Here is a 23,342-nt window from a genome sequence, read left to right as displayed (position 1 = left end):
TGAACACATATTATTCATCTAGCTATCCATGGCTGTAGACACTCCCTGTCTGCCCCACACCCAGGCCCCAAATCCCTGAAATAGCCCCAAGAACACCTGCAACTTCTGCTCCCATGCCACTAGCAGAGTCAACCATATTTAGTCCTACGCATGAGTGCTTACAGTATAATAACTTCGACCCATCAGGCCCCCTTTGAATAAGCGACGACACAAATCAAGGGATTCACATGCAGGCATGGGCTTGGGTTGCTAGAACGGTGCCTGTGGTGGTTGGGTAGTACACATTTATGGGGGGAAAAGTTATATGGATGCTCTTCTATCCCTTCTTCATTAGGCTTTCATTTATTCTCCAGTGCAAAACACAGGTGCATGGATCTGAGACAAGGTTTTGCCAAAAGCCAAGCTCTGCTGCATTTTCAACATCAAAGGAACCTGAATTTTACGGTCACTTATCTGCGCTGCCCTTCCAATCCCTCTGAAAGACTGCAGACTCACCTGAATTAGCACAAGGACATCATCAAAGAGCAAGACCCGGTCTGATCGATTCGTGCTGGCAGAGATGGGAAGATTTTTGCTATCTTCCAGCAGCCTCCTTTCAGGTACACAGAGCATGTCCTGCAGAGGGAACCACAGAGGTCACGATGGAGGACCCAAAGCATCAGGAAACATCAGGATTTGGGAGAAGATGTACAACTCAAGCCAACAGTTCCTGCAGAGGCCATCTGACTCGTGGCACAAGCTGACGGTGACAGCAGAACTGGACACAGCACTCAAATTCTAAAGTGCCCAGTGACCATAAGGTTTCTCCAAGGCTTTCACACTGCCCTGCTTTGTTGGCTTTAACCCAACCCTCAAATTCTTAATCCATATTAAATTTCCTCCATGGGTAAGTAGAAATTCAAGGTGTCCACAAGAGCTCCCCATAAAAACACTTTCTACATCCACAACTCACTGTGAATTTGTAGCCCAAGGACTTCCACAAGGACTTGGTAAAACAAGCTTCATCCAGGACTTGGCTGATGAAAGACTGCAGCTTCACATATTCCTTGATGGCGCTGGTAACCACAGTCTTTTCAGAGCCCTGATAAAAGAAGGCAGGGCTTGAGCAGCGCTTTAGGTATGGCCGTGCGGGACATCTACTCTCTGGGCTACTGCTGCAGAAAAGCCTCAGCAGTTCTGAATCCAAGGGCAAATGAGAGTTAACCCTCCAACCCCCCTTCCAAGGCAAGCTTCCCAAATCTAGCGTTGCCTCTGCCACCAGCAGCAGTGTGCAACCTTAAGCCAGTTACTTGACCCTTTGCAGCTTCTCGATACGATGAGCAGCTCATACTATGCTGGACTGTTTGTTGCTTTGAGACCTTCAGGTGGGCTGCACTCCACTGGTGCTGGTTGCTACCACCCCAGCTCTCCACTGGAAATCGTTTTCCTTCCAGTCTGCTTTGGATTCACTGACACCACCACAAAGTCCCACAAGCCCTGCACAGGGTGTTAGCACAAGCCAGCCAAGTAGCATCACATAAAGCTTCCTACCTCTTTGAGAACCTCGTGCAGCTTGGTAAGGAGCAGTATATATTGCTCAATATGATCTCGGATAGGTTTGTGAAGAACAGTGTATAAGGCCAGTGACATGGAGGTCTCAGAGGTGAAGTCTGTAAGGAATTGTTTCAGCACTGCCTTGTGGTCCTTCCAGGCTTCACTGCAAGATGGTGGATTAAGACAAAAGTTCATTAATTAGTTTTTCCGCAAATTGCCACTCCTCTGCCTTCCAAACTTTATATGCTACCTCACTCCCCGAGAGGGTATAGAAAGACTTGAAAGAGCAAGAGATAATAAATATATTTGCACAACCAAACACACAGAAATAAGGCAATGAGGCAAACGAGCTTCATCCATCCTGCCTCTGGCCCAGCAGTCTTTGCAAATAGGAACCACACCCACAGATACAGAGAATATAGCGTGACTTTCACCATGGTTTGCACACCTAGAAGGTGACTTAAAGTGGCTGTGAATCTGCTCAGGTCTAGTGCTCATGCTTTCATTTGCTGTTTCCATGAGACTCTGACAACATCTGGGACAGACAGTGGAAATTTCCTGCCAGATTCCAACAACATCCTTTCTCAGGTCCCACCCCTTACCTCAACTCCCAAATTCCAAACCTACAGGCTTCCTCTCCTACAACGGGAGTTGTGCACGGCTAGAAAGAGATGGAGAGAGATCCGTAGAGGAAACCTTTCAACGGCTGCTGCCATGACCTCAGAAGATGGCAGGAGCAGCCAGTATGGCCAGTTCAGAGGAGAGGCAGCTGGACTGTGGAACAGAGATCACTGTGAGGTGCAGTGCTCGGTGCTGCTCACTCTGGTTTAGGGTCTTAACCCATACAATAGCACTGTGTTCCCATCAGCCCTTTCAAAAAGCATTTTTCAGCCCACTGACCTTTTGCTCTTTGTGGCGTGTTCGAAGCCGTGGACTACAACGTAGTTTGCAAAAGTGACGAAATATCTGTTGGCAAGAAAAAAAAAATTAAAATGAACGCACACAAGCACAAGCTGAGTTAGAGATGCACATTAGCTACTAGGTTTAAGTGATAAAGGGAAGAAGCTCATTTGAAAATGTTATGTCAGGTCCACCTTTCCAAGGGAGGCAGAGAGAGATGTAGTTATTGTACCTCTCACCTTGGCTCACTCCCCTTTTGTCCCCTTTGCCAGCTCCTTGGTTTAACTGTCTTGTTGACTTTTGCACTAACATCGTTACAGGAAGTTTAAATCATCCTGGCATTTAGCATAAGCAGAAGTAAACTTGCGCAACTGTCCTGGAAAGCAAATCTGCAAAGGCTGAACCAGCTTTGGATGTATGGATTTCCGCTGGCTGAAGTAAAAGTATCAGGTCTGTATTATTGACGGTAAATTCAAGTCAAGGTGTCCCACACCAATGCATCTCATCTCACACTAGAGGGAGATCGAGCCATATTTTGTCAGCAAATACCACGCTTTCTTCCAGTCCTGTTTTCAGCTAAGTCATGTATAATGTCCAGACCAATTATCATTTATTACATCTCTCAGGGACATGTATTTACTGCTGATTTTCAGGCCCCTGAACAGTGGATTTGCTTCCTCCTGTATCACTCCAATATGCATGAGATGTTGTAGGACCAGGGCTGCCCAGAGTGAGTCAGCAGAGGTGGGTAGGAACCAGCTCTTTTTTTTGTGTGACGCCCAACAAAAACAGGGTTTAATTTCAAAATGAGAGGAAATTAGATCTTAAGATAAACTTCTCCTTTGTGTCATCTGAAACCTCAGCCCAAGTTTTCATCTTTTATATGCCTTTTTAAGGCAAGCCAGTTTTAATTCACAGAATCAATTCCCAAATGAACAACACGCACTGCTCCAAACCCCATTCACATAAAGGAAAAGCTTGTTGTTCATCATTTTCTAGAATTATGCTGTCCAAATAAAAACAAACAAAAAGTAGTCCTTCCTTCCTCCTACCTCCACAGGCATACAAACCGCCAAAACCAAGACTAGATGAACAGCAGTGTCCAGGAGCCAGTGTGCCCATCTCCCGTTCCTGCATGGGGACCAAACTGGACAGAGGGTACAAGCCCATCTGGCAAAGGCTTGGCCACATTTATGGCCAATGTGATGAATGAGGGATTGAACATTCTGATCTTTAGTTCATCTCAGGTGTCCACAAACCATTTTTCACACTAGGACATCAACCCACAGGTTACACACGCTACAGTGCTTTCGGTAAACATTTTATTTTGCACTGCAGACAGATGGGGAGCAGATGTAATTAATTATAGAAACAGCAATGGGGCAGTATGTTTTTCACATCAGGGTACATCCATCACTTGCTATCATATATCTTGCCAAAAGCATAAAAATGTGGCACAAACACGTACTATGAACTGTCTAGTGACATCTTCTCTCTTCATCCCTATGAGTCCTTTAAACCTGCTTGTGCACGTCTTTCTGTTCCTGATGACAGCTCAGGTTTTGCTCTCATAAATTACCCAGGCACAAATTCTACCCCCATCCTCTTCGCATTTTTAAGATGCATTAAAAAAACCCCTATAATTGCAGGAAAAAATTCTGCCTCTTACAAGCATACTCACAAGCTACAAAAAGGCTACTTATTATGCTGTCTGCAAACACACTACATTCTATAGCACTTGTCGTGAGCGCCGAATGCAATCACTTCCCTGACCTAATGACTGAACACTAGTGGACAGGGCTGAACAAATTAAATGCACAAATTAATTGCACCAACCTACCCGCTAGTTGATAAATTTGGTCCCTTAGGCTACTCCAAAATGCTTCTGTACTTACCGGATGTAGAGGCTTAGAAACAGGTCTCCTTTCCAGACAGTATAAATGTCCTGGATGCAGAATGACTCAGAGGTGCTGCATTTTTGTTTCAGTATCCGGTAATTTTCTTCTGTGAGGTTCCAGAGAGCTTGAAATAGATCATTCAGGAGCAGGAAGAGCTTAAAGTTCTCCTTTCCCTTCTGGTCACTAGGCTCTTTGAGGAAAAGACGGGGGAAAAAACACTATCAGAAAGCCTCGATTCCAAGAAATCTTGTGGAAAACACTGCCAATATCTAATACTCAGCCCAATTCTTTAGCGTAAAGCACGTATATTTATATAGAAAAGCAATATCAGGGAGGAAGGAGATGATGATTATTTAAGGTTGTGTCCCTGTGAGTAATTGCACGGACTATCCATGCTAAGGCTTTGGCTTTCCCATTCTTGTGGGCCATGTGGTCAGGGCAGCCTGCGAGGCTCAGCCCCAGCTCAGACACAAGCACCGGAGGAAATTTTTCTGCCCCTGGCCCGAAGGGCTGTTCCCAGCCTCCTTGGAGGCTAGAGCAAAAAGGCGGTGACGTGAGAGGGAACCAGCCTATGGGCCTCATCCAGTCACACCACTTTTGGTCAGACAGGCTTGTGAATATTCATATGGATTTGTTATTCCAGTGGAGCTGCTCTGATTTACTGCCAGCTCAGAACCTGCACCCACAAGTTTTACCTTCAAAGACGGGCATGACCACGGACCAAGAGCAGGGAGGCAGAATGGGCATGGTTTAGGGGTTGAGAATGTGCGAGATGCATTTTGGATTTCCATGCACCATGCTGGAAACAAGCCTCGGCGTGGGTGTACAGGCTGATACCGGTTAGAATCTGGATTAACCTCTAAAACCAGAAACCACAGTCCTAGGTTGAGTCAAAAGCCATAGGCATCCTTAAGAGCTCACTGCCTTAAATGAAACATCTCTACATACCACTTACTCCAGCAAACCAGCCTCCAGCAAGTCCGCAGCCACGGAGTTTCAATTATAAATCCCTTCATAGGTGTGCCAGTGACTCAAAGCTAGAGCTACAGATGAAAAAATAGTCTTCTCTGACCTACCTGCCTGGAGCAGAGGCTTGAGGATGAGGGCGTCTATCCGTGCCAGGCATGCTGAGAAGGTCTCCTCCACTTGGAGCAGAGATGCAGTCGCTTCAGCTGCGCACATGTCCTGGACACAACACAGAAGACACACATAAACTCCCTTGCAAGAGCGTCCATCTACCAAAGCTTCAGTGCTCGTTGCAAACAATCAGCCTTTCCTGCTCTTGACAGCACACACAGGTGCGACTGCTGTCCCTAAAAAGCATCTGAAAATGTTAGAAGAGGAAACAGAAACCCAATAGCTCAACATGAGCTGGTGTCACAGAAGACCACCGAGGCTACAGGCCATTTTCCTGATGCCCCAAATTGAAAATCTTCTCAGGTGGGCCATGATGCCTCTTCTGGATGACTGGAAAGGCCCTAAACTTCTTAATATGTTAAACCTGCTTAGTGCCAGATTCATTCTCCTAGAAGAAAATCCATGAAGTACAAGGCAGCACAGGATGAAGCAGAGCATATCTTCCCGTATCTCTCACCAGTTTTCTGCCCGGATGCCTCAGTCTGCACCTTTTGGCATTAAAAGCTATTGTACGGAGCTGCAGAGCCGTGCGATCCATGCCCAAACATCCAACCTTCCAGAAGAACAGAGGTCTGATGTTACTCCTTTCCGAGTAGGACGCCGCACTGCTGGTTATTTGTCACAACCGCTGCGTCAATAAGGAAAGCTTGCCTAACATGGAAGTGGGCAGCACTTAAAAAAAAAAAAAAAAGGCAGCAAACCCACGTGAGCAAAATTCTGTAGCTTCCTCCTTCCAGCTTTACCTCACGAAAGAAATGTATCAGAGGAAGCGAACACAGCCAGCTAATAGCACATCATAGAGACTACTCTGGAAAAAGGCCGGGTGGTGAAGATACTATGGGCAGCATCAGCTGATATTACTAATGGTGATAAAAATACAAAACTCTGAGATTCTTTTAACTTTGTGAAGCTAAACAGCAAACTCAGGGACTGCATATGGTCTGTCCACATTTATCCTTAGCCTGGTTTTAGTGCACGCTCAAAAGCTACGTTCACAATAGCAAGCAAATGAGGTTATATGCTGCAAAGATTTACATTGCTAAATTGGTGGCAGAGACTTTGGCATAGTTTTGAGGTATGCCAACTAGCCCGTCTCCCAGACAGTTCTCAGGTATGGTCCAGGGACATTTGAAATGGGTAGCTTGCACATAGTCATGCTGTTTTGGGAGGTAAGGAGAAATTAGCTACGTATAGGTTATGCAATAACCACTTGGCTACAGGACTAGACGTAATTTATTTACTAATGGAGACATAAGTAGAGTCTTTGCACTGTTTCCAGGAAGAGCTGAACTGCGGCTATCTGCTGGTGGCATACTCTAAGACATCCTGAACGTCTACCGTGATTGCTACAAACAATAGGTGAGATTGATTCTCCTTGTGTTGAGATGTCAGGAAGTCAGACATAGAAGCCTAACTCTACTTTATACTTTGTGGGAAGAAATACCTCGAGCATCTCAGCACGGACTGTAAAAAGGTCAGCCGGGTGGGGTGACTAAGCTAGGTGGGAAGGTCTCATTTTTAAGCTTCACACGTGGGTGGATTCCTTGCTAAGTAAGAGCTTGAGCTCCCTAAAGTCACCAAACTCTGCTTAGGAACTCCCTTTCCAGGTCATCCTGAAGCTGGGGCTGAAACGGTGTCACAGAACAAGGGACATTTTGCAGTTTGAATGGTTAGCTGGCCTGGTTTTAAGTGGTTGTTTGGATCCAGACACAACTGAAGTGACTGCACAGATGAATGACAATGTTTTCTCCTTAGTAACCACTGCCTCTTAAATTTCATTTGTCTGAAGAATGGGAAACATTAAAAAATTCCATAATCTCATTAGTTTGCAAGTTTTCATACATCAAGATCTGCACAACCATAAGGCTATTTTTTTGCCCCAGAGGAAAGCTCTAGGCATGCAAAGAAGTCAAAAAGCTGGAATCCAAACCCCTCCTGGTCCCTCCCAGTGAAGGCAACTGAGCCAGGAAAAATGCGAAAGAAAACAGCAGCCAGCCAGCTCTCACCCCAGAGCACCAAGAGGACAGGACTAGAAGTTTATTTTTTGCCACCACTTAATCCCCCGTCTTGTAGACACAAAGATAAAGTTGTTTCTCAGAGGTCCTAGAGGGCACTCAAGCTTGTTAGAAATTTCTAAGCATAAGCAGCTTGTTTAATCAGTGAGTAGAATCAGGCTGAATGCGTGACAGCATTTCATTTTCAAATGCTTCAGCAGAGCAGCAGGTTGTCAGTGGGGTTGTATTAGGCTCACTGAGTAACAGTCTGGTGGATTTTATTTATTTATATTTTTTAATCCAGCCTATTTTGTCTATTTTGGGGAAAGGAGGGAAGACAATTCCATCATTTCAGATAGCTCTGATATGAGAGGGTGTCTCCACCTGGTCCTTATTTAATTCTGCAAGAAAATGTTTTATCCTGTGCAAAACAAAAACAGTGGGTGCTAGATGCCAAACTCAGAAAGTCTTCCCCAAACACTTACCAAAACAACCAGAGAATCTACCCATTCATTAACATACAGACAGCTTAATGTAAACTGAATGACTCAAACCAAGGGTGCAGATACCCACAGCTTTGCTCCACAGGACCATGACAGTCCATGAGCAGAGGCAGGAGGAGCCTGAGGAGCCTCCTCACAGCTGAAGAGCACATGCATAACACCGTGGGAAAATCACTGCCCCAGCCTAAGTGTTATTCGGTTCCTTCTGTAATGGTCACCTGAAAGAAGAACTACGTATGACCAAGGTGGACCCACTGACCTGGATGCAGCATCCAACCATCAGCTGGTCCCACACTCTGCCTCCTGCACATCTGCAATCCTGGTTCATTGAGGGTCTATTACCCACGAAGACCTGAGCCCAGACCTTATGGAGATGACCCCAAAGCATCTCAACGGGAGTTGAGAAACCCCTGCAGCAACAATGCTGTAGAGACACCCAAGCTAACTCTGCAGAAACCAGAAGCATTTGGATACCCGTTACCATTATAACCTGACACAGATTTAACCCAGTGTTTTGGTTTGGGTTTGGTGGTGGTTTTTTTTCTTTTTAGCAGTCACGTTCTCACCCTTCCTGGGAAAATGCTTGGCCTACTTTCTGCCTGAACACGACAGTCAGGGATCATTTGCTGAATGGGCAAGCATCACCAGCCAGCTTTCAAAACAGCCCTGCCGGCACCACGGAAAGACCCAAGTTGCCACATCACATCACATCACCCAATAAGGTAAGCATGAGTTTCAGCCACCATTTCCAGGCTTTCCCCATCAGTTCCGCGAGAACAGCATTTGCACACTTATTCTAGCCCAGTCAGGCAAAGAAGATTCGAAGTTCGTCATCTAGCGAACAAAACCAACACTGGCTCAGCCACAGAGGGCAAAGGAAACAATCGGGACCCCCCAAGGGTACACAGAGGTCACGTTACACGTTCATGTGTGTGAAAAACTAAATGCAAACTGCAGTGCTGCTGGGTGATGGGAACACTGGGCAGAATCCTGGGGCTGTCACATGCTGTCCTCCCCCGGTTCTGACACAGCCTTCACGTGACTCGGTGGTTTTGTAATTCTGTGTTTGCTCCACGAAGGGCAAGGCAAGCTTGAGCAGAGCCACTCAGAAGCCAGTTCACAAGGTTTGAGTTTGCTCTTCATGCATGGCTCTGCTGCTAGGGAGTCCAAGACCATGCAGATGGTGAACTCCTGATGGCCAGAACTGAAGGAGGTGCACCTCCAAGGAAGGGTCCACTAGCTGCATATTGCGTGACAGCATCTGGTTTTATGTGCAAAATCAGAAAATCTACGGCCTTTGAGGATGGAGACTTCCACTGGCAAAACAAAACAGCCACCAGCCTGCATCAGGCTCCCATGAGGAATGCAATCTGCCTAGGAGAACATTTTCCAAAGTATGAGACACATCTGTTTATTCTCTTTAAACGAAGGTAGAATAAACTGTACAGCACAGGTCTGTAATTAGAGAGGGGACACATAATAGTATTCACGTAGAAACACAAAAAAGACCTTGAGAAACAACTTCTGTAGGAGCTGCCAGATCTCTGTGGCTCATCACACTCTTGGCCTGTCTGCTGAGCATGAGGACAGAAAAAAGGGTGATGCAACTAATACCAACCTAAGTGGTTGCTGAATGTCCAATAGATGGGAGCACCCTGGGTCATCCGGAGGAATAGTCATCCTCAATTGGGTCTGTCCAAAGCTGCTAAATGCACATTTCAGCAAGAAAATACATGTCTTGAGGAGCCACGACAGGTTGTTATACCCAGTTTCAGGAAATTGCCAGAAGGGTGGGTGGAACAGATAAGAAACCAAGCAAAGGGATATTTTGGTGGAATGCTGAGCCTCATTGTCAGCTTTGCATAGAACCCCTTTCTACTTCGGAGCCTGTAGCTCTGAGGCAGCTGTTCCACCAGGAAAATCTCTGGAAAGCCCCATAGATTTCAGACATGACACAGAGTTTCTCATGGAAACACACGTCCAGCCAAACAATCTTACCAGCTCCGGTACATTAAGGAACAAACTGGACATCCACAGGACTATTCATTTTCCATCTTCCTCCTGTGAATCCCCCTCTGTGCTGACGTTAAGATTATCAGTCAAGAAAAAAACTTCTCAGATGGTAGAAACTTGTCATGAACTATGCCAGATATAGGGAGTGCTTAGGGCATTTTAATACTAAACCAAGTGGCATATAAATGCCACGACCATGTTTGCTGTAGCCCCTCCCCTCCTTAAACTCTTCTCTTTCCCTGCATCAGCCATCCTAAAGAGCATTTGCAGCCCTTCCAATCTCACCCATCCTTGCAGTTCATAATCTTTCTACTACCAACTGCCTCAGAAACGAGGCCGGTCCATCACTTTGTCACATTCAGTCCTCCAACAGGCCAAGTTTTCCCTTCCCTGCCCTTTGAGGGACAGTCACGTTATTGCTGCCATGCAGATGAAGAGGCACCTTCCTACTACAGCCAGCGCCAAACGAGTCCATCATCTTTGCAGAGGCAGGGATAAAGTGGCTTTAATTCAAGCCCTAGTTCAGAAGTAAATAAAAGCATTCCTAATTGAAGCCAAGAGGTACTAAAGATACTTCTCTGTCAGGGTAAATTTGAAACTTCCTGGGATATTGCTTTGCACTCTCTGGGTCACTTTTCTCTCGTGCCAGTAATGGTGTTGCTTCTAACTAAAGCATCTAAAGCCGCCTAAGCATGCAATATAGAGCATGGGCACTTACACTTGGACCGGTAAATGCCCCTCCACTTTGCAGCAGGATACATCTTAAAAGATTTGAAATTTAAAACTCTCTTCTTGCCAGGCTGTCTTCTAGATACCCAGAATTCCTCCCTTGCTGTTAACCCTCACTCACCCTTTGCATGAGCATTAGGTCTGTCCCCAAGCAGCGTATAGCTCTAACAGATGCACATTACAGGGCAGAATAATATACAGCTCTGCACAAAACCTGCCAGTAGGGAGTTTCTTCCTCAGAAATTAGCAGAAAAACTTACTAAAAGTTTGTTGTTAGGCTGAGTAAATACAGGCCAGCACTTTATATCACATCACAGTGTGTGACGTAACAGATAAATCTTAAGACCTTAAACCAAAATGAACACAGACCTAACTGTCTGTTTCGTCCACCTGGTCAGCTCAACATCAGTATAATCATGATTAATGTGATCAAAAATAGTTGTGGGGTTTTTTTTGGGGGGGGGGCAGGGGGAGGACAGAATGGATTAGCATTAAGAGTTGGTCTTAAGGGGTGTGAGGGGAGAGGAAAGATTTGTTTGAGCTTGGACCATGGACCCTAGCCTTCCTTGCCAGATTACTTTTTAACCTGGATCCATTCCCCAGCACAGTTTAATGTACCATCACATGAACATACCCACGAGCAGGGTGGGATCTCCTCATTCAATCAGTAGTGCCAGCTCAGAGTCCACAAACTCAGGGGGGCTCCTTAGGCCATGGGGGTAAACTCTGGTGGCCAACGCTAAGATGTTTGCTCCCCTTTCTGTCCCAACCTTTGCTGCTTTTCTCTAGGGACCAAGTACCCTCACGCACCCTAATTGTGTTTCCAACCGCCATCCCCCCTCACGTGTCACGCTCTAGCAGAGTCTGCATTCAGGCGGGCACAAAGACCATTCTGTAATGTGGAAAAAACAATTCCAGACTTTGTTTAACCAACACCAACACACTGGAGCAAATTCTGCCATTCAGACTCCGCTCTTGTCAAGCCTCAGATGGTCATGACTCAGGATGAATTAGCGTCCAGCTTACTGGAGCCACCTCATAAGCAGACAGAAACACACAACGTGTGAGTTAGGAGGTAATTGGGAATAAACAGGGCAGAGAGACAATAAAACCCTGAATCCCAAGACAGCCCTTAGCAGCATAAAAAGGAGGAAGAGAACAGAGGCAGCAGTTACTTGGATTAGGCTGTAGCATGGGATACAGGGAGTGTGCCAATGCCAGCCATGTGAAGGAACGAGGCAGAGTCTGGTTCAATATTTTCTTTACCAGGGAAATTGCTGAGCAGGACAGCAATGAAAGTAGGTAGGCACAGTTTAAAAACACAAGAAAATGGATAGAACCATCAAGACTCTGAACACAAGACCCTCAGGCTTTTGGTTGGTCCGGGTTCGTGCACAGATGAGGGCAGGCAGCAAACATTTGGAGCACAGCACAACCACCTCTACCCTCAAGCAACGGGGCCAGCTCAGGACAAAGAGCACATTTGACCTCACCACGTCTAATTAAGCCAAGGAACTCACTGCCACAAGAGTCTGTCATTGCTATGAGAATATTACACATGCGTTCAAAAGCAGCTGGACGAGTCCATGGAGGAAAAATCAATTAAAAGCTAATAAAAACAAAGGCATCAACTCGAGCTCAGGAAGTCCCTGAGGAGGCAAGGAGCACCTGTGAAGGAAGTATTACTACAACCCTTTCCAGTTTTTGTGGTGTTCTTCTCCAGGCATGTTCTTCTGCGTTATGAGAGGTGAGATAGCCTGGCTTGATAGTGCTGATTTTATGCATCACTCATAAACTTGTTTGTTGGTCACCTGCATGGCAGGACCTCAAGCACTGAAAGAAGAGACAATGCCAGGCTGTCAAAATATTGATGACATTAAAAACTCAGGAAATTTGTGATAGCAGTGTGTAGCCAGGAGCTTACAAAGGGTCAAACAAGCATCCAGTACTCTCCTCAGAAAACACTGAAGCTGCTTAATTGATTTTTCAGACCAAGAAGAATTTTTTTTTTTCTCCAACTTTTGTCTTTGTAACACAGAAAAACAGGAAGCTATGTGTGGGGGAGGGGAGTGTGTTTTTATCTTTTTCTTTTTTTTTCTTTTTCAAAAACAGGGAACGCAAAAGCTTTACACAAACCTTATCTGACCCAGCTTTTTTTCTTTCTTTCCCAAACCCAAACTAGAAGCTCACGTCCCTTCCTTAGGAAGTTCACTCCTGAGCCCAGTAAAAACAACCATAAACCTCTAGTTGACTTTCAAAGGACAAAATCCATCTGCCCTATCTGGGTGTCTGAAGGCTGAACTACCTATCCCAGACACCTTCTGTAACCAAAAAGAGGCACACAAGAAGCTCATTTTAATCCAGCCTTAGTGAGATGAGCTTACCTTTGGGCATACCTGGTCTCTCTCCACTAGCTACAGAATTAAACAGCTCAAGTAAGACCCTTTACTTGTTGACAACTAAGGCTAGAGAAGATCACTCTCACCACAATTAAGGATGTCATTCAGCCTTTGCAAATAGCAAGGAACATATGATAAGGGCTCACAGGTGAGATGTTTACTTAGTGGTTTAATCCCCCATGGCCTTGTAGCTCCCATTATCATTATCGTTATCACTTACAAGCAGCTTATGCATGCAGAAGCATAACTATTTTGACCCAGCAACTCATACGCAACACAGAATGACTTGGGGTCACTGGATGAAACTCCAAGCCAAACCTGAAACAAATACAGGTTGTCTGGAGGCAGCAAAGGAAAGGAGATCATGAGAAGAGAGAACTCAATAATTCTCCATTGGAGTAGAAATATGGGAAAGACAGAAGATAATAGCTAGGGACAACTTTTGTGTCACAGCTCTGGTAGCAGCTTTGGGAGCAGGAGCTCCTCTCCCTTGGTCTCATACTCCCAATACGCCCACTCTGCTTTTCCAAAGCAAATGGGATTTCAGCACGGCCTCAAAAAGCAAGAATGACAGAGTGCTACAAATCTGGGGATTAGAATATGTGATACCATCTATATCGAAGCAGTTTTGAGTCAGACCCCAAGTATCAGAGTCTGAATTACAGCCTGAAAACCAACCCAGAGGCACAAACAATATCAGAGGAGTGTCCCTTGGGACAACGGGAGAGCTGGTAGCAGAACTGCTTCACAGATGATGTGGAGTCCAATGTATAGTGGTGTCATCCCCCTGAACCACCCTCTCCACTCAGCACCTCCAGAACTTGAGTACGACCAGAGGGCATTTCACTTCCTCGGTGACAGAAGACAGAGAATCATGATAAAACTGGGACAATAGCCACTTTTGAGATGTCTGGCTCCAGCAAATATTCACAAATGAGACTCTGGATCCATCTTCTAGCTGCCCTGCCTTCTGACACCACTACTTACCTCTCCTCCCAGCTCACAGATGTTTCCTTACACTAGAGGCAATCTCCAAAAGATAACAACGTGCCACTACAAAATCCCACTTACAAAACCTCCCAGATCTGCCCCACCAAGTGACCCATGCAAAGCCTTGGCCCTTCGCAGGATCCCCAATACCTGCCAGAAACAGGGCAGTGCTGAAGTCCGTACAAAGGAATGGGAATGGATAAAAAAATTACTTGCTTGGATTAGTTTAATCCCTGCACCCAGCTTTTCTCTGCTTTCTGTTTGGGTTCCTTAAACTCACTCAAATCCAGGAACATTAACGACAATCCCGACGGAAGAACTGCCAAATTTTTCCTCCTTTCTCCTCTAGTGCCCAAGGCCTTTACCAAAGACTGAGTGTAGTGGGAAGCTTCTAGTGTTTCATCAAACCCTTCAGGTGCTCTTGGAGGACAAATTACAAGCCACTGAAGGCAGGACGGACCTGCAAAGAGTCGCCCGGTGATTCCTAACCTCTGATCATCATTCCGAGACACCGCAGTTCACCGAGGTGCTTGGAGTGCCAAAAGCCAAGTCTTTTGATGACCTGAAGAGCTGGTCAAAGCTCTGACAAAACTCTTTCACAAGAAATTTCCTGTTTGTTGAGTTCAAAGTGCTTTGCATGAGCCCTTTGCAATTCAACAGGAATGTAAACAATACCCGACCAGGCCAGGCTAGTGGTCTAGCTAGTCTCGCAGTAAGAGTAAGAGCTGTTACTTGGAGAACAAGCAGAAGCTTGGCCACTTTCTGAGGTCCATTCCTCTTGTATTCCCCCAACAACCAACTGTTGCATTAGAGATCTCAAAGGGTGCGACCCTTTTCCTAGTATCTGCCTACGGACCTGTTGCCACTGAATTTATCTTATCATCTTATCCCTCTTCAACTTGCTGATATTGTTTGCCTCCAAAATGCAAGGCAAGGGTCTAAATTGAAGGCAGGGTCTTGACAGACAATTCTGCCTGGTTTCCTTGCAGATCCTCAAAACCCTTGTCTTCCAGCTCATTGGGAATTGAAGTCATTGCAGCGGCAGTAATGAAACTATCAAGTTCAGGGAGCAGCTGCAAGGTCTAGGAAGCTTCCAGACCATAGGAAATTTCCACAGACAAAGAGACACAGCTTTGGTTCAGGTCCAAATTAAACTAAGCTAAAGTTTAAAAACAGTCCCTCCTGTGAGCTGCAGCTCCTCCTCTTCTGGCTCTAAACACATAGTTGTTTGTTACTTTTTAAAGGTCTTAAGTGTCTTACTGTTCCCCTATAATTGGGCCTTTGACCCAGACTTTTCACTTATCACCTAAGACACCTGCAAGCTTTTGACCACTTCCCTCCCTTGCAGAAACCCAGGCGAGCTTATCAGCCTTTCTCACCCTGACTAATTAGTTGGGTATTGGTTTCCTTACTCTGCCAGGCAAGCCATGCAACCCCAACGTGAATGCATGGTTTCCAGCCTTACTTCATCAGGCTCGTGTTGCCAGATGAAGCTGCCTGCTCGCCTGGCACAGGGGGAAAATCCCTCCCTCGGAACAGGAGCAAGCCCCAACACACACAGGATCAGGCAGCTGCCTGCAGGAGAGCGACCGCGCGTGCACAGGCTTCTCCATCGTCCCGTTCTGGAAAATACAAGATGAGAGCAAGCAGAGGATTTAACGCCTCAAGTCTAGACCATACTGGGAATTAAATACTTTAAAGACAACGTACCTTCTTTATGCAAGGCCAGCGTGCTGTCTAGATAAAAGCACAGGGGTGCACGCGAGTGGGTTTTACACTCCAGGAAAATGCATTCCACACCTTTGGTCACTTGCAAAGGTAAAATTTCTACCTGTAGGAAACACTCCCAAACTTTACTCTGCCTCAGGACTTTTACTCACAGCACGTTACCTTCAGCAGCCCAATCAGCCTGCTAAGGCTAACCTTACACCCCTCCTACAGTACACGGCTAAACATAAAAGCCAAGCCTCTGGATCAACGGGAAACCAACCAACCAACAAACGCTGGTCACAAACCCCAGAAATAACCAGCGCGGAGAGCAACGTACCTTGCATAAAGCAGCCAATTAAAATTCCCCCGTGGTAAATGCTACGGCAGCAGCTCCTGCGAGGTTCCGAGTCCTGAAATACTCGGTGCTCCCAGAGCGGCCGCTCTCCCCTCCCACCTCTCCCTCCCACATCTAGCCGCCTCGTTTGCTGAAACACAGATCTGGGCCTGTTCATTAGATGAGACACCCACAGAGACAATTACGAAACCTGTGCTAATAGGGTTTCTAAAGCAATTGCTTGTTATTTGCCTTTTTAGAAGGACAAGAAGTTTTGCGATCTCTGCTCTTGCAGCTCGTGTGTCGGGGAAACTTAAAATACAGGAAACTGAAAAGGACAAGGAGAGGATGTGTTTTTCTTTGCACAGCGGCATGTCTCAGCTCTAATCCCTTTTCACCTAGAGTGCACTCCCACAGCAGTTTGTCAAATGAAGCTCCTGTGTTTTGTTTTTTTTTTTTCCTTGTTCTGCCAGTCTCTCCCCTCGTGCGACTTCTGCGCTTACTGTAGCTCACAGACGGAAACCCTGGGAAACGGGACGTTTCCTGCTATTCAGAGCCTGCTGCCGAGAGCGTGTGACAGCCCGCACGCGATGCATGCAAAGTCCGTCCTCTGCTACACCTCGGCCACCAGTAACTCTTTCCCGTCCTTCTAAAAAAAACCCTAAAACCAAACCCCAAATCCCCAAGTCCATCTATCAGGAGGACCCGGAGTCCTCCCCAGCCCATCTACTGGAGCGCAGCCACCCCCCGAAAGCACAAAAGCATTTTTCCATCTGATCCCCAATTCCAGCAAATCCCCACAAGCGTTTTGTCAAAGCAGCAGCCGCCACCATGCACTCGCTCTCCACACCAGAAAAAGCAGATACGCTGCCTGACAAAAGCCCCATGCCCTCCCCTTTTGCTGAAGAGCACTAACAAAGCCCCATTCTTTCCCAGGCACTCCGACACGTTACGACTCAGCAGCTTGCCTTCTCCCCAGCTATAGGATTTCAAGGACTATTACAACCTATTCGAACTTACTGGGCTGAGGGATCAGGACAAGTCATTTTCTATAGGAAGGATGCTCAGGGTGTAACAGGAGACAAGAGATGCCTCAATCACCTTTTGTTCGGAGAGGTTCTTCTGTTGGGTTGACTTCCTTCCCGGACTCCTGGGGTCTTTTCAGAGATGGATGTGCCCATAACTCACTGTCTGCCGCAACACAATGGTTTACACTGTACGGGCAGGCAGAGCAGCAACCCCCAGAGCAGCAAATATCACACACAGCGGGGAACGATACTGGGGAAGGATGCAGCCAGGGAACGGGAAGGATGAGCGAGCAATGAGCTCACTGCCGGCCTCCTACCTGCTCTGCAAGCTGCAAAGCCAAAGAGCTGGTGATCAGGACTTTGGCACAATTACAGACCTTTTTTCTTCCAGTCCAAAATTTGGATCGAAATCAGATTTTCCACACGCTGAGGGAGTGCTCACCCACAAGGGACTAGATGACAGACAGGTGCCTCAAGTCCTTTCAAAGTCTTTGCATAGGTGCCTGAGCCCAGGAGGACTTGCCAGCCTCCAGATCCTATATGGATGGAGATTGCTCCCTGGCAGAGCTTATGATAACGCCTACCCCTCCAGAAAGAGGGGAGGTTTTCAGAGATCCCAGTGCTGAGCGTTTCCCTATGGAGCTGGAAGGTTTGGGAATCTCCAGCTCCCCTGTGGCATTGCGTGAAAGGCCTAGGGGCTCTGCTCCACACCAGGGGGGATGGACACTGGAGAACCAACCTTACATCTAAGGTCTTCTGGTTCAACCCACTGACTGCATTTGGGTCTGGGTCTCAAGCTCTGTCAGCTTTGTGGCTTGTTTCTGTACAGTTCTGGTCCAGCGGCTTTGGATTCATATTTTTCCCGTCTTCAACCCCAGTCCGGTAAAGCTGTGTTGAAACTGTGTTGACACAGAGGGGTGTAAAAGGTTTGGTTTGGGACACCTCTTTTACTTTTGCTTTTGTTTCCTCAGCAGAATTCTGTTTCCAGTCACTCAGCTAGTTCTCTGGAAATGCTCAGAATTTGCACAACTGTCGTGTTTGGTCTGAGACCTCCAGGCTGCTTCTCAGCCTTAGCCCCAAGGAGCAGCAGCAGAAGCCCCAGGTCCTGATGTTTGCATCAGCGTTTCAGCTCTGAGACATCCCTCCTGGGTGTGGGCAACACAAGTCATGATCTCTGCGGCCCCATTCTCAGTACACCCCTACTCGTTTGCTGCTTTTCCTCCTCTCCCACTTCTCCCCAGCCCTAATCACCCTTGCTCCTTTGGATGGACAGCAAACCAGACAGCCAAGATTTTAATTTATCTTCCTCTGAACAGCTTCACATTCCTGCCCCCTACGTGCTGTCCTCAACAGAGATAAGACCTCCAGCTTCCAGGCCAGGATAATTGCCACCATCTGCTAACAGGTTACAGCATGAATTCTCGTTGCTTTGCCTTAAAACACTGGGCAAAAAATGACAGTGATTTGCTGCTACTTGAGCAACCACGAAGCCATGCTAGAGCTAGGACCGCTCTGACTCCTCTGCATCCATGATGCGAACCTTCAGCACCCTGTGGACATCTTTACATTCAGCCTTTAAGACCAGATTAGGTCTGGGTTGGATATGGAGGGTGAGACACAGCATGGTCCATCACCTATATTGTATAGACAGTTAGTATTTCTTAAGGTAAAGACTGCTAAAGGGTAAGTGTCAATAGTGCTCTGCTGTCCAGAACATTTCTGCAGTAGACAGGACAGCGATGAGGACACAGATGTTTCAAGAGCATCTAAGGCTGTGTATGAGACATGCTTCTCATCTTGTAAATGTAATACTGCAATTGCTTCCCCATCCTGCTCTGATTCAGGGGGGAAAAAGAACATACCCAAAGACATATTTTGCAAATAGGTAAGTTTTAGTCCTGATCAACCTGAACACAAAGAGTCCTGTTGGTTTCAAAACTTGAAGTAAAAAAAAAAAATGTACACCTCAGAGACTTTCAATCGTAAAAAATGAAACAACAATAGCAACAATCAGGGGCACATTGACAGATGCAGCTTTTCTTTTTGAAAAAAGGAGTCTACACCTGGAGTTTTGTCAGAACTAAGCTGCTTCTACTAACAGTTTTTATTTAATAAACACAGTGGTTTTCTACAGAAGTCTTCAGGAATCTTCCCTATCAGCTCTAGGTCTCTCTCCCATTATCTGACCAGATCATTATTAATGAAATTGTTGCTGGCTATCCACAGCCACAGATCTTAAACACAGAGCATGTGATATGGTTCCTAGCCAGGAGCTTAGGGCATGCTACTAACATTTGTCTACACATAGCAATATCAGGTGGTTCAGGCTTTATATTTTGCTCTCCTGCTTGACCTCAGTTTTAAGTCTTTGTTTCCTATGCTTGCGTGTGTCACTCTGGGTAACACAGATTAAAGCTAGGCTTAACACCGTCACTAGAAACATCTACTCAAGGGATTGGGGAGAGGCAGTTGCAGTGCAGTGGCACCGAACATACTGTCTCCAAGGGGTCTGCCCTTAAATAGATGGCACAGCAAATTGGCATTCAACCACCTATGGCAATTAAAAGCGTTTACCCCTCTAGAAATACCAAACTAGGTTTGATCAAGGAAACTCTAAGAGAAGGAGTTCACCTTGCTCTTCCTGCTTAGGGTTTTTAGCCACAAGAATAGAAACCTCCACCAATTCTCACCCTAATTTGTACCTCGTGAGAAAATGTGTCCTTTCATAGAATTATAGAATGGTTTGGGTTGGAAGGGATCTTTAAGGATCACCTAGTCCAACCCCTTTGGCAGGGACACCTTTTGCTAGATCAGGTTGTTCAAAGCCCCGTCCAACCTGACTTTGAACACTTCCGATGATGAGGCATCTACAACTTCTCTGGGCAACCTATTCCAGTGTCTCACCACCCTCATAGTTTCCTCCAAATATAGCTTTCCTGAAACAAGTTGTCTTTTCCATCAAGGAGTTTTTATTTTATTTTAACCAAAGCCTATTTATAGCCCAGGTTCCTCTGCTGAAACTAGGTCCCAGGCAAATTCTTGCGTTCTGGGGCCAGTGATGCTGAGCCAGCTCTGTTGGCCAGCACATCTTTCTATCACCGGAGCAATACCACCCCATGTTACAAGAACCAACCATTCTGGAAATAGCTGCTTTGTGACTCATTTACAAGAATGTCCTTGACTATACCAGCTCTGATACGGGGTTACTGAAGCATGCTCCAGAGCAGCAGCAAACAGCCTGCAGCCTCCCATTCCCACGGCATCACTCAGTGAAACCTCAACTGCTGCTTACCATTAGGTAGAGGCTGTTTGAAGACATGAGAAAAATAAACCTTTTTTTTTTCCTCTAACAAAAGATAGTTCCCCCTAACATAAATCCCAGTATCATATAGCTTTCTTTTCCTTCCAAAAAGCTATTTTAAAAAAATTGGCAGCTTCGCTTAAGACATCCCAAGAGTTTCAGATGCACATTGGTGTCAAGTAAAAGAGGACTGAGTTGGAAGATGGAGGATGCAATGAAAATCTAAGATGGCACCAGGCCCATAACCTCAGCTACCTCTGACTTGATATTTCTGCTGCCTTGCTACAGGCATGCCACAGCATCATCTGAGGCTTTGGCAAGGAATAGGGCAGCCATAGCAGCTGGGACCTCATTGGATCTGTTATGCTTTAGCCAGCTAAAGAGCAGACACAGCACCCACCCCAGATGGAAGCAACAAGCTGAAGTACTCAGATTCACTCAGGGGACTCTAACATAGAGGTGGATGTCTGATCCAAGCACGTACTCTCTAACTCGTGTGCCTTGCAAGCCCAGAAGCACAGTATTTGTGCATGCCATTGGGAAACTATGCATGGAAACAGGAGCTAAGTGTGCAATTATTCATATCTCATGCAAAAGAAGTTTCACAATCTTCTTGATAATCAAACTTGTCCCGATTCTTTTCACTGAGGCAACACAAGCCTTTTCCCTAAAGGGTAAGAGAGGCACGCAAGGCAGGAGCGAACAGAAAACAAGGAACAAGAAACTGGGATCAACAATGGGTACAGACATGTTTTGTACATCTGAGCTACCACTCAGCAATAAAACAGTGTAGAAATCAAACACTTGTAGAAATTCTCCAGACTCACGTCAGGATGGACAGAAGAATTCAGGTATCAGACAACTGCAAACAGTCATTTGTTTGCATCTGTATTCCTGTCCATGAGAGACGGAGATATCAGACAAGACCAGGGACAGATCACAGCACAAGACTGGCCAGGAGCAAGACAGGCACAGAACGAATGTAAAAGACAAGCCATGGAAAAGATATTGATATGTACTCAACAACTTTCTTTACCACACTCATTTCCTTAAGTAGCAAAGCCCCATACAAAGTTAAGAGACTGACTCTTCCTACAACCTCCAGTCTCAGTGTCAGCTAGATGGAGAGCTCAGACACAAACTAAATGTCTCAGTATTGATCCCATGCAGGCTCTCAGCTTGAAGAGTCAAGAGTTAATCCCTGGAAGTGTGCACAGTCAAGACATTTCAGCTGTAGTTCAGCAGCCAAATGAAGTAAATACCATTTGCCCAGATGTTTCCATGACCTTTGGCAAGTCCACTCCACCTGTGCTCTCCTCTGATAGACAGCAGTTGGTCCTGGGACTGTCTCTGATGACATGTCCATGCAGTGCCTGGTTGGTGGCAGACCCAGTTCTTAGCACCAGCATTGCCAAAGGTCCATCACTAGCAGGGACTCACTACACCTTTAAGTAAGTTGTAGAAGTCCAAGGTCATCCAACGCATTGACAAGACCCTGGACAGACAGTAGCTGTTGGCTGAAGGCTTTCACCAGGTAACACCTGGTTCTCTTTAGGGTAAGGAAGAGCTGGAAAGGGGCAAAACCAAACAGGAGCACTCTGGCCACCACCATAAGGGACAAAACTTTGGCCCTGATCCAAGGACCAAAAAGTACCCAAGAGTAACATGTCTCCTTGTGCCTGTTAGTCAAGCTGTACCAGTTCCTTAGGCTGTTGGACAAACTCCAGCTGCAACGAGGTGGTGCTGAAACTGTGTATCATGAGCTGCGCCTACTGGTCCCATCCTCCCCCTGTCCTACACAGCACAGAAGATTAGGCTGCCAAGGCAGGAGAACTAGATGGTCATGGTGGGGATGGTCACCATTTCAAGGTGTGTCCCCCTCTGTGTGACCTGTGGTACTTGCTTCTACCCTGAGGGCAGAGGGGCAAGTCAAGATGCCCATCCATCCGGCCGTAGCTGCCATCCAAAGGTCAGGGTGCTACATTGCTCTTGGAACTTCGGAAAGCCCATATGGTTTACAGACACTTTGGGAAGACACCAAGCACCTCTGCAAGCGCACCGAGTCCCATATCATATCCAAAGATACAAGCTCATTTGGGACACCATACTACGTGGCATTACACGACTAATGTGCTTACTGCTCAGTAAAGCAATTCTAATTCTCACTCCACAGAACAAAACAGAAATACCAGTCCTTAGAGCAGCTACCTTCGACAGTGACAGCTGGCCAATCCAAGAAATCCGCCGGGACTCTACTTGATTACTTCTCTGTAACAACAAATACAGAAACAATGAAGCCTTTTTTAAATAAACCCATGATGCCCACTTAGTTACAAGAATGAAACATGACTCACGATTCCAAACTATTTACTGCTCTGTGGTAGCTTGTCTAACCAAAGGCCTTGCTAAAAAGGAAAACTGCCTCTGTCAGTCAGTCCCAATTCCATAAGAGCTGCTATACATGCAGGAAGCTAGAAAACAGGCAAACAGACACAAAGAAACCTGCTTTCCTGTGCTAGCACCAAGCTGTCATCTTTCAGCTCAGAACAGCTTCTTCCTCTATGCAAATTTATCTGAAACCATGAGCCTCTCAGTGGTTAGTTGGATGGATAAGTCTCCAGAAAACTGTGTAATAATAAAAGCAGCATTGTATTGCTCTTTCATTGTAGCAGCACGATTACAACCCTTCTGGCTCTGAAAATGACATGAAAATTTGTCTGAGCTGGAGCAGAGAAGACGTACCAGTGAGATAAGCAAGTACTTAATTGCACGAATCTTTCGCGCTGCAGAACAGCACAGAGGTCTGCAGTGCTTGACTGCAGGAGGACGGTGACTTTTACCAGGGCTCTTCCAAACGCTCCGAGCAGGGTGGC

General features: G+C 46.2%; 1 protein-coding gene across 10 annotated transcripts in view; it reads right to left on the bottom strand.

The window, feature by feature from the left end:
- ALS2CL (ALS2 C-terminal like) overlaps window positions 1-23,342 on the bottom strand; it is a 49,864-nt gene that overhangs the window by 22,324 nt on the left and 4,198 nt on the right. For 5 of the 10 annotated variants that reach the window (XR_012652565.1, XM_075043719.1, XM_075043689.1 and 2 more), the window contains exons 2-7: window positions 5,408-5,516; window positions 4,329-4,521; window positions 2,434-2,499; window positions 1,531-1,696; window positions 953-1,081; window positions 496-615 (exon numbers count right to left, since the gene is read on the bottom strand). Coding sequence is in view for 9 of the 10 variants with exons in the window: in XM_075043653.1 (XP_074899754.1) it covers window positions 496-615; window positions 953-1,081; window positions 1,531-1,696; window positions 2,434-2,499; window positions 4,329-4,521; window positions 5,408-5,516 (783 nt within the window). In the remaining variant the exon portion in view is untranslated. Of the gene's footprint in view, window positions 1-495; window positions 616-952; window positions 1,082-1,530; window positions 1,697-2,433; window positions 2,500-4,328; window positions 4,522-5,407; window positions 5,517-5,925; window positions 6,246-15,561; window positions 15,719-16,143; window positions 16,270-17,241; window positions 17,261-22,677; window positions 22,717-23,342 lie in introns of those variants that run through there. The other 5 variants (XM_075043680.1, XM_075043698.1, XM_075043708.1 and 2 more) reach the window with 5 other exon arrangements.

The sequence above is a fragment of the Buteo buteo genome, chromosome 2 (assembly GCF_964188355.1).
Source record: "Buteo buteo chromosome 2, bButBut1.hap1.1, whole genome shotgun sequence".
NCBI lineage: Eukaryota > Metazoa > Chordata > Aves > Accipitriformes > Accipitridae > Buteo > Buteo buteo.
Note: the sequence above shows the minus strand (reverse complement) of the source record. Positions and strands in the feature narration are given on the sequence as shown.